This window comes from Penicillium robsamsonii (genome assembly GCF_028829455.1).
Source record: "Penicillium robsamsonii strain IBT 29466 chromosome Unknown utg000005l_segment0_segment0, whole genome shotgun sequence".
NCBI lineage: Eukaryota > Fungi > Ascomycota > Eurotiomycetes > Eurotiales > Aspergillaceae > Penicillium > Penicillium robsamsonii.
The window spans coordinates 2,196,612-2,211,621 of NW_026643223.1; the positions used below are offsets into that span (position 1 = coordinate 2,196,612).

The 15,010-nt window shown below is 51.6% G+C and overlaps 7 protein-coding genes across 7 annotated transcripts; 5 read left to right on the top strand and 2 right to left on the bottom strand.

Moving 5' to 3' along the window:
• Positions 1-428: 428 nt before the first annotated feature.
• On the top strand, positions 429-1,645 carry N7447_008870 (uncharacterized protein; the record flags this gene model as incomplete). The annotated part of the gene is made up of 5 exons (XM_057233132.1): positions 429-579; positions 635-644; positions 698-853; positions 905-1,178; positions 1,226-1,645. 5 exons carry the CDS (start codon positions 429-431, stop codon positions 1,643-1,645), a joined length of 1,011 nt encoding a protein of 336 aa, XP_057082674.1.
• Positions 1,646-2,247: 602 nt separating this feature from the next.
• N7447_008871 (mannosyltransferase complex subunit MNN9) lies at positions 2,248-3,446 on the top strand (the record flags this gene model as incomplete). Its single annotated transcript, XM_057233133.1, has 2 exons — positions 2,248-3,363; positions 3,426-3,446. 2 exons carry the CDS (start codon positions 2,248-2,250, stop codon positions 3,444-3,446), a joined length of 1,137 nt encoding a protein of 378 aa, XP_057082675.1.
• A 628-nt stretch (positions 3,447-4,074) lies between these two features.
• N7447_008872 (Zn(2+) transporter YKE4) lies at positions 4,075-5,482 on the bottom strand (the record flags this gene model as incomplete). Its single annotated transcript, XM_057233134.1, has 3 exons — positions 4,075-4,994; positions 5,044-5,194; positions 5,246-5,482. The coding sequence occupies 3 exons, from the start codon at positions 5,480-5,482 to the stop codon at positions 4,075-4,077; spliced, it is 1,308 nt and encodes a 435-aa protein (XP_057082676.1).
• A 108-nt stretch (positions 5,483-5,590) lies between these two features.
• N7447_008873 (nucleolar protein 16) lies at positions 5,591-6,344 on the top strand (the record flags this gene model as incomplete). The annotated part of the gene is made up of 2 exons (XM_057233135.1): positions 5,591-5,718; positions 5,768-6,344. 2 exons carry the CDS (start codon positions 5,591-5,593, stop codon positions 6,342-6,344), a joined length of 705 nt encoding a protein of 234 aa, XP_057082677.1.
• A 152-nt stretch (positions 6,345-6,496) lies between these two features.
• N7447_008874 (PEX28-32 family peroxisomal membrane protein) lies at positions 6,497-8,135 on the bottom strand (the record flags this gene model as incomplete). Its single annotated transcript, XM_057233136.1, has 3 exons — positions 6,497-7,766; positions 7,820-7,954; positions 8,005-8,135. The coding sequence occupies 3 exons, from the start codon at positions 8,133-8,135 to the stop codon at positions 6,497-6,499; spliced, it is 1,536 nt and encodes a 511-aa protein (XP_057082678.1).
• Positions 8,136-8,722: 587 nt separating this feature from the next.
• On the top strand, positions 8,723-13,030 carry N7447_008875 (putative protein kinase; the record flags this gene model as incomplete). The annotated part of the gene is made up of 3 exons (XM_057233137.1): positions 8,723-8,813; positions 8,866-9,049; positions 9,103-13,030. The coding sequence occupies 3 exons, from the start codon at positions 8,723-8,725 to the stop codon at positions 13,028-13,030; spliced, it is 4,203 nt and encodes a 1,400-aa protein (XP_057082679.1).
• Positions 13,031-13,627: 597 nt separating this feature from the next.
• N7447_008876 (endoplasmic reticulum-Golgi intermediate compartment family protein) lies at positions 13,628-14,924 on the top strand (the record flags this gene model as incomplete). The annotated part of the gene is made up of 3 exons (XM_057233138.1): positions 13,628-13,715; positions 13,769-14,359; positions 14,416-14,924. 3 exons carry the CDS (start codon positions 13,628-13,630, stop codon positions 14,922-14,924), a joined length of 1,188 nt encoding a protein of 395 aa, XP_057082680.1.
• Positions 14,925-15,010: the final 86 nt, after the last annotated feature.

Consider the following 15,010-nt stretch of genomic DNA (forward strand, 5'->3'; position numbering starts at 1 on the left):
AGAGATATATACCCCCCAAAGCTAATCCCCAGATTTACTCCATATAGAGCTAGTTCAAACGCCACCTCCGATCTGTGCCTAAGGCATCACATACGATTCGGAGGAACACCCACTCTCCCCGAGAGGAATCTGCGGGGCCCAAATGATCATTAAAACAACTTCCCCCAGCAATATTTCTTTCAGTTACTCCATTCTATTCATATATATACCCCAGATTCCCCAGAAAAGATACGGCAGTTTGCAAAATCCTCCTTGGCAGCCCAACTCTAGATCACTCTATCCTTATCGGCTATCCGTCACATTTCGATTTAATCGCCCACGCGTTGCGCACGAGCACCCTACGGCTTGCGCGAAGCGTCCATTCTGTGACGCATTGGGTCCGCGATTCAGGATCAGATATTTGGGGAAACACCTGGGGCTATTAGACGATGTCATCGGCGCCGGCGCCTTTACCTGCTTCGGCATCTGATATGACGGGCCAACAGAAGGCGGAAAACGCGCTTGCTCAGTCTGGGACATCGAAGTCGAATTACAAGGGTTTTGTGGCGGGTGTTTTTTCAGGCATTGCAAAGCTTAGTGGTAGGTTGTGCTCTGTGTTTTGACTTGGGGCTGAAGCTAATTTTGATTTTCACAGTTGGCCATCCGTATGCATACCCAACTATCTCGCCTTCGGTCAATTGTTAACGAAATTGCACAGATTCGACACCATCAAGGTTCGCCTACAAACTAGCAAAGATGTGCAGTTCCGAGGACCGTTGGATTGCACGCTGCAGACTTTGCGAAAGGAAGGATTACAAGGGTTTTACAAGGGAGCTACACCACCGCTGGTCGGATGGATGGTGATGGACTCTGTGTGAGTGCACCGCGCTATGTATTAACAGAAATAGAGCTGACTTGCACGCAGCATGCTGGGATCTCTTACTCTATACCGTCGATTATTACTCGAAAATGTCTTCTCGAAACCTCACATCCGCCCTTACCTCCCCTTCTCGAGCTACCAGCCAGACCTCGCAACTCTTCCTAGTTTCGGACATGGTATTGCAGGTATCATGGCAGGTACAACTGTCAGCTTCGTCGCAGCCCCAGTCGAGCACGTCAAGGCACGCCTGCAGGTGCAATACGCCGCCGACAAATCGAAGCGCATGTACAGCGGGCCGATCGACTGCCTGCGCAAAATGGTGAGCGTCAATGCCTGCATAATATGCACACCAACTAACATAAATAGTATCGCACGCATGGTGTCAGCGGCCTGTACCGTGGCCTCTGGGCAACGGTCCTCTTCCGCTCCTTTTTCTTCTTCTGGTGGGGCTCCTATGACGTCCTGACTCGCTACTTCAAAAAGAACACCACATTGTCCGCCCCTTCGATCAATTTCTGGGCTGGAGGAATCTCTGCCCAATGCTTCTGGCTCACCTCTTACCCGGCCGATGTTGTTAAGCAGCGTCTTATGACCGATCCTATGGGTGGTGCGCTGAATGACGGCAAGCGACAATTCCATGGCTGGAAGGACGCTGCGGCTGCAGTATGGCGTGAGCGTGGGTGGAGAGGGTACTGGCGGGGCTTCGTGCCGTGCTTCCTTAGAGCGTTCCCGGCGAATGCAATGGCTCTGGTTGCGTTCGAGGGTGTGATGCGTACCTTACCCTAAACTCCTCCATGGTCTACACGAACCTAAAAATGATTGAATTTACCGACCTTCCACGGCTAGATAATTACTTAGAATAGAAGAACATACCCATTGTTTATGCACTACTTTCCCCTGAGGGAATTTAATCCTCAGTCAGGGCAGTCCGTGACCAGGAATGTACTATGTAGTGACGGGCCGCATTCAGCGATGAGACCCTTCGCGACCCCCCTTGAAGTATCCCCCCGATAACACGGACTATTTTCAAAGCCCGAGCGAATGGCGATTCGTAATTGGACCATGCACCTGGATTGTGATCTCGGCCGCCGATGTGATCTCGGCCATTGCCGAAATATCCTTGATAGTAAAGTGACATGGGTTGTCTTGGTTTGTCTCTTTCCGGACAGGGCAAAGATTAAAAGTCATTTATAGCTGTTCTCTTTGACATCTCCAATCTCTTTCACGTAAAAACTACTTTCCCATAGTCGTCACCAGGGGAGGAATTGAGGCAAGGCTGAATAACCCGAATCTGGTACCATAGTGCCTGAGGCATCAGAGCAGACCAAACGTCAGCGGTTTCACTGGACAGCGACACGTTCGCAATCTCCAATTAACGTTGATCGGCCATGGCCGTTGCACGCTCTATGCGCCGCACGAGCCCAATCAGCCTCGTGCTAGCAGCGCTGCTGGCATTTGGCTTCATATGTTTCATGCTCTCCCCCTCGACTCCCTCCGCATCCTCCACATCCGCTAGCTCCCAACAGCGCCAGGAAAACGCCGCTGAACACCCTCTCTCCCCACCCACAAAGCCCTTCTTCAAATCACAGGCAGTTCGAAGCGATGGGTACAAGGCGGCTCCACCGGTTGTCCACTACAACCTCAACAACCTGACCAATACCGCGGACTCAGTCGCTAACGGCGAGCGGGTCCTCATCCTCACCCCGCTAGCCCGATTCTACCAAGGATACTGGGATAACATCGAGAGGCTGACCTATCCACACGAGCTGGTCTCCCTGGGATTCATCGCGCCGAAGACACGTGAAGGAAACACTGCAGTTGCGGCTCTGGAAAAGGCCATTGCCAAGACGCAATCGGGGCCAATCGACAACCGCTTTGCGAGCATTAGCATCCTGCGCCAAGACTTTGATCCGCCATTGAAATCCCAGGATGAGAAGGCCCGCCATGCAATGGCCGCGCAGAAAGAGCGTCGCGAGTCGATGAGTCGTGCGAGAAATAGTCTGGTCTTTACAACGCTCGGTCCCGGGACTTCATGGGTCCTCTGGCTGGACAGTGACGTCGTCGAGACACCGGCCTCCCTCATTCAAGATCTAACTGCTTTCGATCAGCCAGTTATTGTGCCGAACTGCTTCCAGCGCTACTACGATTCCTCGAAAAGGAAGTGGGATATCAGGCCTTACGACTTCAACTCGTGGGTTGATAGCCAGGCCGCGCAGAATCTCGCCGTGAACATGGGGCCTGATGAGATTCTCTTGGAAGGCTACGCTGAGATGCCTACATATCGAACCTTGATGGCGTACTTGCCAGATATGAAAAAGCTTGATCCGAAGAAGATGCTCGCTCTCGACGGCGTTGGTGGTACAGCCTTGTTGGTCAAGGCTGATGTGCATCGCGACGGTGCCATGTTCCCCGCCTTCCCGTTCTTCCATCTATTGGAGACGGAGGGCTTCGCGAAGATGGCTCGAAGACTGGGATACGAGGTCATTGGACTCCCAGATTACTTCGTATGTTTCCATTTTCGTTTAATCTGCAGAGGAAGGGACAATCTTGCTGACATGTTTTTCAGGTCTACCATTATAACGAGTAAATGGCTTCCAGCCTCGTCCAGCATCTATTTAGCTTGCATGAATTGCGCTGTGCGCGTCTTGACCCCTTTCTCGCCTCTCTTCGCCATCCAGGAGATTCATTAGCAACATTCTGTTCAGGTTTTTTTATTTTATTCCATATGTACTTGGGATGGTTACTTCCCCAAGTCCCAAAATTGACTTTGCATTCTTCTGTGTATTACCAAGGAATATGACTGGGTATTCATTCATGTTGGAGGGGAGTTAGCTCTAGGGGTATTGCTGGCTTGTTGATTCTTGTGCATTCATTCTGATTCTAACGTGGCTATTGTTATCTCGAATGAACGGTTACTTATTCGTGCAAGATGACTCTAAATTATCATATAAAAATCACCATGGTATCTGGTTGAACAGGGCGTTGGTCTATTTATCAGTAAATCGGGCGTCACTTATGTATCCTTTTCAATGAATAAAAGGCATGGGCTTTTGTTGTTGCACCGTGGCTCAATAGTGCTGGGCAACGTATGATATTGCCGGTGTATACCAGCATATACCGGTGCCCAATACAACTCAATTAATCCCAAGAAATACTATAAAGTGTGTCAGCGATAATTATCCTACCAAAACTTTGCAGAGGGGGATAACAGATACTCACGCAAGCATAATGCCGGCTCCAAGAGCAACAGCCAAAAACTGTGTAATAGTCTTGCGCACTTCAACGCCCTTATCCTTACCAGTCTCCAGCAACTCCGGGATCACAGCCACGGTGCCAACATACAAGAATGTGCCAGCCGTGAACGGAAGAAGCATATCACCCCAACTAAGGCTAGTTCCCATAAGACCAACAGGCTCGGTATCATCCAACATAGTGCCATTGCCACCGAACTCCTGAACGGCAATTCCAATAAGAGTTCCCAAGAATGCACCAATAGCGGTAACAAATTGCGCACCCATAGCCTTGCGCTTCGAGAAGCCGGACTGAATAAGCAGAGCAAAGTCACCGACTTCATGGGGGATTTCGTGGAAGAAGACAGCCACGGTGGTCGTCGCGCCAATGGTAGGCGAGGCATAGAAGGAAGAAGAGAGAGCAAGGCCATCGGTGATGTTATGGGTGAAGTCGGCGATAAGATTAAGGTAACCGCCAAGCTTGACGCTGGGGTTGATTTCCTTCTCGGGAACGACCTCAGAGGACTCCTTCGCAGCAGACTTGCGCTTCTTTAGCTCGCCGCTGGACTGCTTGGTCTCGGCGCCGGAGGTAACTGAAGCGACTGGTTCAGAGTGTGCGTGGCTGTGCGAGTGGTCATGGCCACCCTCGCCGCCAGTGGCAATGCGCAGGGCCTTGTCCATTGCGACAAATGTGAAGAATCCGACCATGATTCCCAAGCCGAGCAGAAGGTTCCTGTTTGGCTCGACCATTACGAAGCTCACGTGGTCAGGAGAGGCTTCGCCGACGAAGATCTCAGGAAGTAGGTGGAAGAGGGTGTCGCCGAGTAAGCCACCGACGGCAAATGCGACCATCACGGACAGCGAGGAGGGATCAATGTTGGGAGGGCATAGTGCCAGGAGGAAGTCTAGGGCAGTTAGCAAAGACATATTATGAGTATTGAGGGGAAGGCTTACTGGGTGGACCGGAAATATACAAAGTTGCCAGAAGCGCGTTCACGGCTGGGGTGCTTGGGAAGAGGACAGCGAAGATTTTCGATGTCAAGCTAGCAGTCTCCGGGCGGGTTGCACGCTTGTGCTCATTGAGAGACTCAACTAATGGGCAGCTCTGTGGTAAATTAGTTCACATGTAGGGCACAAAGTACGTTATACTGCATACCTGCAATTGCTCCTCGATCTGAGCTACGGAGAGCTCTCCGGGGCCAACATTAGCCACGGCCAAGGCTGAGAACAAGAGACATCCCGCTACAAGGGCAATGCCTGTTCTGCGTGAAGGAAAGAAACGAGAAGCCATTGCGAAGGAATTGGCCAGGTTTCTGTTAAATGACAGGGGATATAGCCCCCGGAAGTACACTGAGCCACTATCGTTGTTTATCGCGGGACCGTGAGCAAACATGCCAAGACTTGCAAACTCGGGAAAAAAAGTTTCGATAACGCTTTTTATTATCGCCGACTACAGCGAAGAAGAACCCATTTGACATCTACACTCACTTCACAATTTACGATGGGTAAAGTTTTGCAGAAGAAGAAGGCCCGCTCCGGGCGCTCCATGGCCAGGGCCAAGGACAACCGCCTCAAGAGCGGCCACAAGAAGATCAATGTGCTGGGCAATCAGATCATCGCCGACAACTGGTATGCACATCTTGTTCACCTTAAAAACACAAAATACTAACGATTGTAGGGATCGTGACCTTACCCTGACACAAAATTACCAGCGCCTTGGTTTGATGCACAAGCTGAACGCACCATCTGGTGGTCGCGAACGCCTCCCCGGAAACAAGGACCAATACCCCGACAACAAGAACTCGCTGCACATCCGCGGTAGTGCTAAAGCAGCCGCAGCCAAGCTTGACCTCGGCGAGACACGAGTCGAGCGCGATCCTGAGACTGGCGCGATTCTGCGCGTCATCCACGACAACGAAGACAACTTTGAAGTGGCGGGCCTCCAGCGCTCGCGCACCAACCCGCTTAACGACCCTCTGAACGACGTTTTAGAAGGCAATGGCGAGAGCAACCCTCTTGCAGACTCAGTGATTGTGCAGCAGCTTGAGCGCCAGGCGGATCAAGAGGGCAAGACTGTCCGTGCTAAGAAGCCGCGGTACCAGAGCTCACGCGAGGGCGAGTGGGCTCAGCGCTTGATTGAAAAGCATGGAGATAATTTTGCTGCTATGACTCGTGATCGCAAGCTGAACCCTATGCAGCAGAGCGAGGGTGATTTGCGGAGGAGGATTAACAAGTGGAAGAAGAGTCAGTCATAATGCCTTGTTCATTTGTTCTGAGCATCTGGTTATGGCGAGTCTGGCGTTTGTCTTTTTCTGTTTATCAAAAGTGTCTACATGGATACGTGTGTCCCGAAGTAAATATTATTGGACGGCAACTGAGCCGCTTGGATTCGTTATCTCGTGTTCCTCTAGTTGTTACTACTGAGCGTCGAGTAGGTGACACCCCCCGCCGGCGGAAGGCTTATTCGTTGCACCACTCGAACCCATCGCCGGCGTCTCCATTCTCCCACTCCGTAGGACGCGGTCCCTTCCTCCCAATCCCGTAATTTCGCCTCCTCCTTCTCCTTCTTGACTTTGGTTTTCTTGGGAGATGGTGACTCAGGCAGGTCTCCGTAGGCTAACGTTAAATCGTCCTCTGACTCCTGCCGAGTTGGAGGCAAGTCCCAAACCCAACCACCAACTTCTCCGACCATGGCGTTGCCTTCGGCATTCACGCCTGGAACCTCGAACCCAACACTGGTGATCATGCGCTCCACCACCCATTCACGACAGTCGAGATCAAGTTCCCACTTCTTACTCTTCCAAGCCCAGCCACGTGGGGCACGGACATCTTCAAAGAATCGGCATCCACGAGGTCTGTCCCCGGCGATGCGAGATGGTGATAGCGGGTCATATGGTGCATGGCTGAAGAGGAAGCTCTCCCACCCAGACTCTGATGTTCCTGCGGCCCGGTGCTGCAGCTCGAAAATTTCCACCTCCCGCTCTTCGGGATATATGTCCAAGGAGATATCTGCAAGCTTTTCCATGGCTGACATCGCTGCAGACGGGTCTGCAGGGACCGATGAAGCGAATCCATTCTCATCTGAGTCTGCGTCCATGGAATCTCCAGTCATGTCTTGCATCAAACCGGAGAGGAATTGCCCCACCGTTGGGTGGATGGAGAGAACCAACACATTGCCGCCAAGGAGCACCACAATTTTGAGGGGTAGCAGATGTGCACTGATAAACAACACTACTATAGCTATTGTGCATCCGAGGAATAGAGTTGAAGAGAGCTTCTCATTGGAGAAATTTGTCAGCGGTGCAACAACATTGATAGCTGCATCATGGGCATCTGAGAAATCAGCCATGCAGTTCTGTAGATCTCGCATGTTCCGAAGAAAATCCTTGGAAGTCTCTGGCGCTGGCTTAATAGTCGTGGCTGGTGCCAGGGCTGGTCCATCAAAGGAGTAGTAAGGAGTAGTGCTGGACGTCGAGGTGTTTGGAGGTGGTGGGTGACGAGTCGCAAAGGCAGGCACCATTACAAAGAGCAAGAGAACCACTAGAGGCAAAACCAACAGTAGATGAGGTTGCAGGCAGATGAAAGAGTAGACGACAAGGAAAGAGATAGTATGGGTTGGTGTGTCCCAGGTGAATAATTGCTCAACACGGCTCTGGAACAGAAATACCACACCGATTCTGTAGCATTTGTTTAGTTCCAGTTGATATCACAGAAGATGATTCAGTCCTACCTTGCATTAAAGCGGCGGAAATTGTTTGCCATTACAGGCAGACTGAAAGCCGGTTTCTTAGGAGAGGCCAAGGCCTTGTCTCCCATTGAATCAGTTTCATCCTCATCGTCCGTCGGGATGACTTGTTGGAGGAGCCTACAATTGTTAGTTAGAGTTCCTCGCAGATCTACTGGATCCAAGCATACTTTGTAAATAGGCGGTCCTGCAGTGAGTTCTTGGAGATAGAGGAGGATCTCGAATGCGAACTATCTGGCGAACCAGGTCTATTCCGTTTTGAAACTTTTGGTTCGTTCAGGGATTCTGTAAATCCATCCATGACTATACATAGGGCGAGGAAGAATAAAGGAAGTAAAAATAAGAACAGAATAACTGTCAAAGCCCAAGCACATGCTTTTGCCGATCACCTGCGGCACCTGGGGGAAAGCTGACATAATCCTATTTTGCATCAGGGGGGAACCTCGAAATTCGATAGTTCTCACACTAAAAAACAGAAAGTCTTTATTTTGTCTCTTTGACTTCTTTTTTTTTATTTTTTTTTTTATAATAAACATATATTTTATCTGTGATCATTCACATCCATCTTCGATTTCACCCAAATATCCCTTTGTTGATGGGGTTATAAAATCCACCTCCCCCCCCCCCCCAAAATTACCTTCTTTTTCCCTCTAGTTACCGCCTTGGTGGACTTGCCCCAGCAACCCTACTTTCCCCAAAATTATTATCAAAGAGAACTCGACTTGGCCCTTTGCTTTTTCACTCGCAATGGAACGGTAGCTGTCAAGAGTCGCGCGACGGTGCTCAAGTATCTCTTGGTTTGAGACCTCGCACTTCTCCTGAATGCAATTGCGATCGCATCTACATCTCCTTTTCCGTTCCTTTGAAAACGCGCGGGCTTAAAAAACAATGCCGACAAAACCGCAAACACCTGGGAAGGGTCAAACGCGGACCGAAGCTCAAGCACACAATCCCTCAAACGATGAATTGGGCTCGGGAGGTAAGAGTTGAGATGTCGGGAAGGTGCAGCTAGATACTGACAATAACAGCAGAGGGCCCGGCCCGTAGGCGCCTGCAAAAGTCGGCCTCGACTAACTTCCCCTCGAACAATATGAATTTTGATACTTCAAACGGGGTCGCCGGACCGCGCACAGGTGGGATGAACAGGAGAAGACTTTCAATTCGTGACCAAAGGGTTCCTCAGGGCCCACGACCGCAAGACGCTTCGCGGTGGAGGTATGTCCAGTTCTGCTCTTGTGATTTGACTGTTGAACTAACTCGATATCTAGCAAACCTAGTCCATACCTTCACTCTGGGAACTCGTCTGTGGATTCCACGATTGATTCGACTAAAAGCTTCAACCTTCGATCTACGAGCGTGGGGAACCTGTCCAAGGCTGAGCCCAATCATGCAGACAACACGGAATTTCTAGCGCCGGTCAACTTTGATGATTTCCATAACAGCATCATGGGTGAACCCAGCTTGAACCACTTCCCCATGCCCGGGAATGGCAGTTCGGGTGAGAACCGTGAAACAGGTCCTCTGACGAATCCCTGGGAAAACCACACTTATGCGGGCAATGTATCGGAACGTACACGGGTTCCTTCCGCTCGACGAAAGAGTGAAGTGCAACGTCCGAATGGTCCGAATACCGCTGCGGGCCTCACGGCATCCTCTGCCAATACTCGCGCTCGCCGTCAGAGTATAGCTCAGCCGTCTGCTCCAACTGCTCCAAGGGGTTCGCGTAAATCTATCAGCTCTGGGGCATTTGCGCCTACCAATGCTTCGGCTAGACGGGCCAGTCTCAGTGCCCGCAAAATCAGCACGGACATCGCCTCGACAAATAACTTCCTTCGCCCCAGACTTCCAGAGTCTGATGCCAAGGTTCCGTCTTCTGTTCGAAACCTTAAGGCAAAGTCATTCCAGCCCAGTCCAAGGGAACCCCGTGGCCCATTTCTGACTGCCTCTGGGGCCATTGACCACACACGCTCAAACTCCACCAATGCCGTGCGGACCCCGGTGAGAACCCCCTCTAGTGCCGTGGGAACTCCTTCCTCTACCTCTAAGCGGGCTTCTGTTATGCCACCACATGCCACTGGACTTGGTGCTCGTACGATCAGTCCCACTGATGCACGACGACTGAAGCGAATGTCGATTGCGCCTCCTGCCCCTCCGATGCCACACACACCCCCCACTCAAACAGAACCTCTTCCCATCCGTCCGTTATCGTCAACTCAATCTCCCTCTCAAATTCCGAGGAAAAGCGTCACACCTTCCTCGAACCGAACCACGCCTGATCCAAATCGTAAGTCGTACAGTTCTGGGCTGTCTGTCTCCTCGAGCACCAGCTATAACTCAATTCGAACTTCTGCGGGCTCTCTTCAAAACCGACTGTCCCAAAATCTATCTTCGTCACGACTCCCGACGCCCAAACCCCGTACAGAGCAAACAAACTCTAATGGGGAAGAGGTACCACCGGTTCCAGCGATCCCCAAGGCATACGAATCGCCCAAAGGTGAACTGGATGCGCCTGTCTTCTCCGCGCCCAGAAAATCCAGTCTTCCTGTGGATTTGAGCCTTATGAATATCAAAGATTCGGACTCCGAATCCCATACCACGGCCCAAGTTGACAAAGTTGACCCTGCCGAAACAAAAACCCCTGATTCACGATCACGAACTTCTACTGTTCTGGCAGGACGGAAGGGTTTGCAGCCCTTGAAATTACCCCCGCTGAATTTGTTGCCTTTGGGCACGCCCATGACGACCAAAATCGAGGCACTCAAGGACAGGGACGACGAGCGCAAAGCCCACACTCCGTCCAACCAAGTGATTTCAAAGACGCCCAGTACTCCGATGACAGCATCCAAGGCGAATTTCTGGTACCGTGATGAAGACGACCAAGTACCCCTCACCCAAGCACGAAGCAGTACCTCTCACTTTGTCGTCAGCTCATCAACCGCCGCGTTGCGAGCTTCTAGCAGTACCAGCGCGTTCGAGTCATTTGACACGCCAAGTGCAGCTCGCAGCATTTCTCCGTATGCCTCATACACGCTGCCTAAGAGTGGTGCCGAGCTCAACCATCTCCGCCACCAGGTCAGCGCCGACTACTCGAATCGGACGCAGGCACACAAGTTGAATGGCCCACGACCTCAGACGCAAAGTGCCATCTTCACACCCGCTCCAGAACGGCTCAGCCAGATATCCACGCCCTCCGAATCTGAGAGTGTCAGTGTCACTGCGTCTAGCTCCTCTCTTCGGGACCGACTTAAGGTGGCACGGCTTCGCAGCAACTCGAAGCCCCAAAAGCCAGAAGCCGATGGTGATCCAACCAAGTGCAATCATATGCCGCCGCCTAAACTCCCAGCCTCTGCGACATGGAACAACCTGTCTTCAGTCAATTCGACAAGCCCTAGTCTCAAGCCATCGTATCTCAATCCTCGCCGGCAGTCTTCTGTTTCAAGTGCAACAAACCCGACGACTCGGAAACCAAGTGTTAGCAGCGAGAAAGGTCTCACCCTGGAGCCAACTCCCTCCAATGAGTCGGGCGAAAGCGACCGCTCTAGACGCGTGCAGAGCACGTATATCTCTCCTGTTCACAAGATGATCAATAATGCTAGATCTAGTGTTGCGGTTGCTTCCCGCTCTACTTCCCGCTCTACTGACAGCACCGTTGATCCAGATGTGGCGATTGCAGATGAGGAGATGAAGCGACTTGGGTCTAAACGCAAGGACTTTGAAAAGGCAGCGCGTGTGCTAGACGACTTGCGCCGCAAGGCTGGACCAAAGGATCGTGTCAGCCCCGCCCAGGCTTTGAAAATGGCAACGCTCAATATCTTTGAACGCGGTGAGATCATCGATTATCGCGACATTTTCTTCTGTGGTACCCAGACTGCCAAGAAGCATATTGGAGATCTCCACTCCGGTGCAGCGAACTTTGGCTACGATGATGACCGTGGTGATTATAACATCATCATCGGTGATCATCTGGCTTACCGCTACGAAGTTGTTGATGTCCTGGGCAAGGGCAGTTTTGGCCAGGTCGTGCGATGTATTGACCACAAGACTGGGGTTCTAGTTGCGATTAAAATCATTCGCAACAAGAAGCGATTCCATCAACAAGCCCTGATTGAGGTCAATCTTCTACAGAAACTGAAGGAATGGGATCCTCATGGCAAGCATAGTGTGGTCAACTTCACTCAAAGCTTCTACTTCCGTGGTCATCTGTGTATTTCGACCGAACTCCTCGGCATGAATCTTTATGAATTCATCAAGGCCCATGAATTCCGGGGCTTCTCGTTGAAGTTGATCCGTGTTTTCACCAAGCAGATGCTCAGCAGCCTTGTGCTGTTGCATGCGAAGAAGGTCATTCACTGTGACTTGAAGCCTGAAAACGTTCTTCTCGTTCACCCGTTGAACTCCGAAATCCGGGTCATCGACTTTGGTTCAAGTTGTTTTGAGAATGAAAAGGTGTATACTTACATCCAGAGTCGCTTCTACCGTTCGCCCGAGGTCATCCTCGGAATGTCGTACGGCATGCCGATAGACATGTGGAGTTTAGGTTGCATTTTGGCTGAGCTGTTCACCGGTTATCCAATTTTCCCAGGAGAAAATGAGCAAGAACAGCTTGCTTGTATCATGGAAGTGTTTGGTCCTCCGGAAAAGCATCTCATCGAGAAGAGCACACGCAAGAAGTTGTTCTTTGATTCTCTCGGCAAGCCGCGTTTGACTGTTTCATCCAAGGGACGCCGACGTCGTCCGAGCTCCAAGGAGCTCCGACAGGCCTTGAAGTGCGATGATGAGGCTTTCCTTGATTTCATCGCTCGCTGCCTTCGCTGGGATCCTGCTCGTCGAATCTCGCCCCATGATGCGTTGAAACACGAATTCCTCACCGGTGTCAAGGCCCCCCGGCCCAGGATGTACTCGTCAAACTCGCCCTCCAAGCGAGGTGCCAGCTCCACGGCTCGTCCTCTCCCTGATCCTCCAGGCACAACGCTGAAGAGCGGGTTCATGCGCGCTCGCGATGTCTCGGCCCATTCCCCGGTCAAGGGTAGCAGCAAACGACACTCGACCGTGAATGGGCCTCCGTCGAGCCCCGGCAAGCGAGGATCCAGCAATTCTACAACTACCGGGTCCGCACTTCCTCGCGTTTCGGCGCGGAGTCTCAGCGGGAAGCCAGACCTCGCTACTGCGGCCGCTGCGACAAGCCTGGTGAGTTAGGCCAATGACCTAAACCACCATCGAATTGGATGCTGACTAGCCAATAGAGGAAATGATTTTACACGTTTTTTTTTTGTTGAATGCCCTGTAATACTAACCCTTTTCTTTTTTACATTCTCATCCTTGCATCGGGCGGTTGTCATGTCAGCATTTTGTGTAAGATGCATTCATGTTATACCCCCTTGTTCCTGCATTTGCATTGCGCCCATGATGACCTGAGTATCGCTTATACCTTATGTTTTGCTCTTGCTTGGCTCTTATGCATTTCCCTTCGTTTTATACTTGATGATCCCCTGGGCCACGGTCCCTTTGTACATTGTTACCTCTCATTGCATTTTCTAAGAGTTTACGATGTATTGCTCAGTAGAGCGATTTAACGTGTCTGGCTTTTGGTTATGCTGAATTAATGACTATGTGATTTTAATTAATATTAGACAACTTCAAGAAATTAAAGAACATTTGAATATAAAGTAGTTGGACATTGTACGTTGTATGCAAACTGGCATGTCCCCACTGGGCAATCGGGCTACTTGGCCTCATCTTATCTTATTTACTCCGCAACAACTTCCATTGGCCTTCATGGGTAATTGATTCGCAATGAATGGCTTCGAATCTAAGGGTCTGGACGAAGATGCCTTCGGGGAGAAGTCTAGTTTGACTGCGCTGAAGACCTTCGATGCCTTTCGTGAGTACCCCCCAAGTTCGATCTAGACAACTTACTCACGTTCCCATGACCAGCCAAAACCAAACCCTCCTACACAACCCCAACCCGCAGCGGCGGCCAATGGACCGTCCTAATCTTGCTCGTATGCACGATCTTCAGCTGGTCCGAGTTAAAAACCTGGTGGCGCGGCACCGAAAACTACCATTTCAGCGTTGAAAAGGGCGTCTCGCACGAGCTCCAGCTAAACCTCGACATGGTCGTGCATATGCCCTGCGACCAACTCCGCGTGAACATCCAAGATGCAGCCGGTGACCGTATCCTAGCCGGCGAGCTCCTCAAACGCGACGACACAAACTGGCTCCTCTGGATGCAGAAGCGCAACTACGAGACCAGCGACGGCGCCCACGAATACCAAACCCTCTCCCACGAAGAAACCGACCGTCTCGCCGATCAAGAGGCCGACGCCCACGTCCGCCACGTCCTCGGTGAGGTGCGCCATAACCCACGCCGCAAGTTCCCCAAGGGCCCGCGTCTGCGCCGCGGCTATGTCCCAGACTCCTGTCGCATCTACGGAAGTCTCGAGGGAAACAAGGTGCAGGGTGACTTCCATGTCACCGCGCGCGGCCACGGGTATCGCGAGAACGCCCCGCATCTGGATCACTCGTGTATGTATCCTCCAAGCCATCCCGTACAACATTGCTAACAGCTCCCCCCTCCCCAGCCTTCAACTTCTCCCACATAATCACGGAGCTCTCCTTCGGGCCGCATTACCCGACCCTGCAGAACCCGCTCGACAAGACTATCGCCGAGAGCGAGGAGCACTTCTACAAGTTCCAGTATTTTCTCTCCATTGTGCCGACGCTGTACAGCCGAGGCAAGGGCGCGCTGGACGCGTACACGCGCTCGCCGGAGGCTGCGGCTTCGCGGTCCGGACGTAACACGGTCTTCACGAACCAGTACGCGGCAACGAGCCAGTCCAGCGCGATCCCTGAGTCGCCGATGGTCGTGCCGGGCATCTTCTTCAAGTATAACATTGAGCCGATCCTGTTGCTGGTCAGCGAGGAGAGGGCGGGCTTTTTGACACTGATGATTCGGGTTATTAACACCATTTCAGGTGTGCTTGTTACTGGTGGCTGGCTTTATCAGATCACTAGTTGGGCTGGCGACGTCTGGGGTCGTAGGAAGAATAGGTCGACTGAGGGGTATTTGACAGGCAAATCTTCCGAGTGATTGAGAAGGATCATTATTCTAGTTTTGGTTTCTTAGTTCGGATGTTTTCTGTTTCTTATATCGGTGTTCCATCAGAGATCCTACGT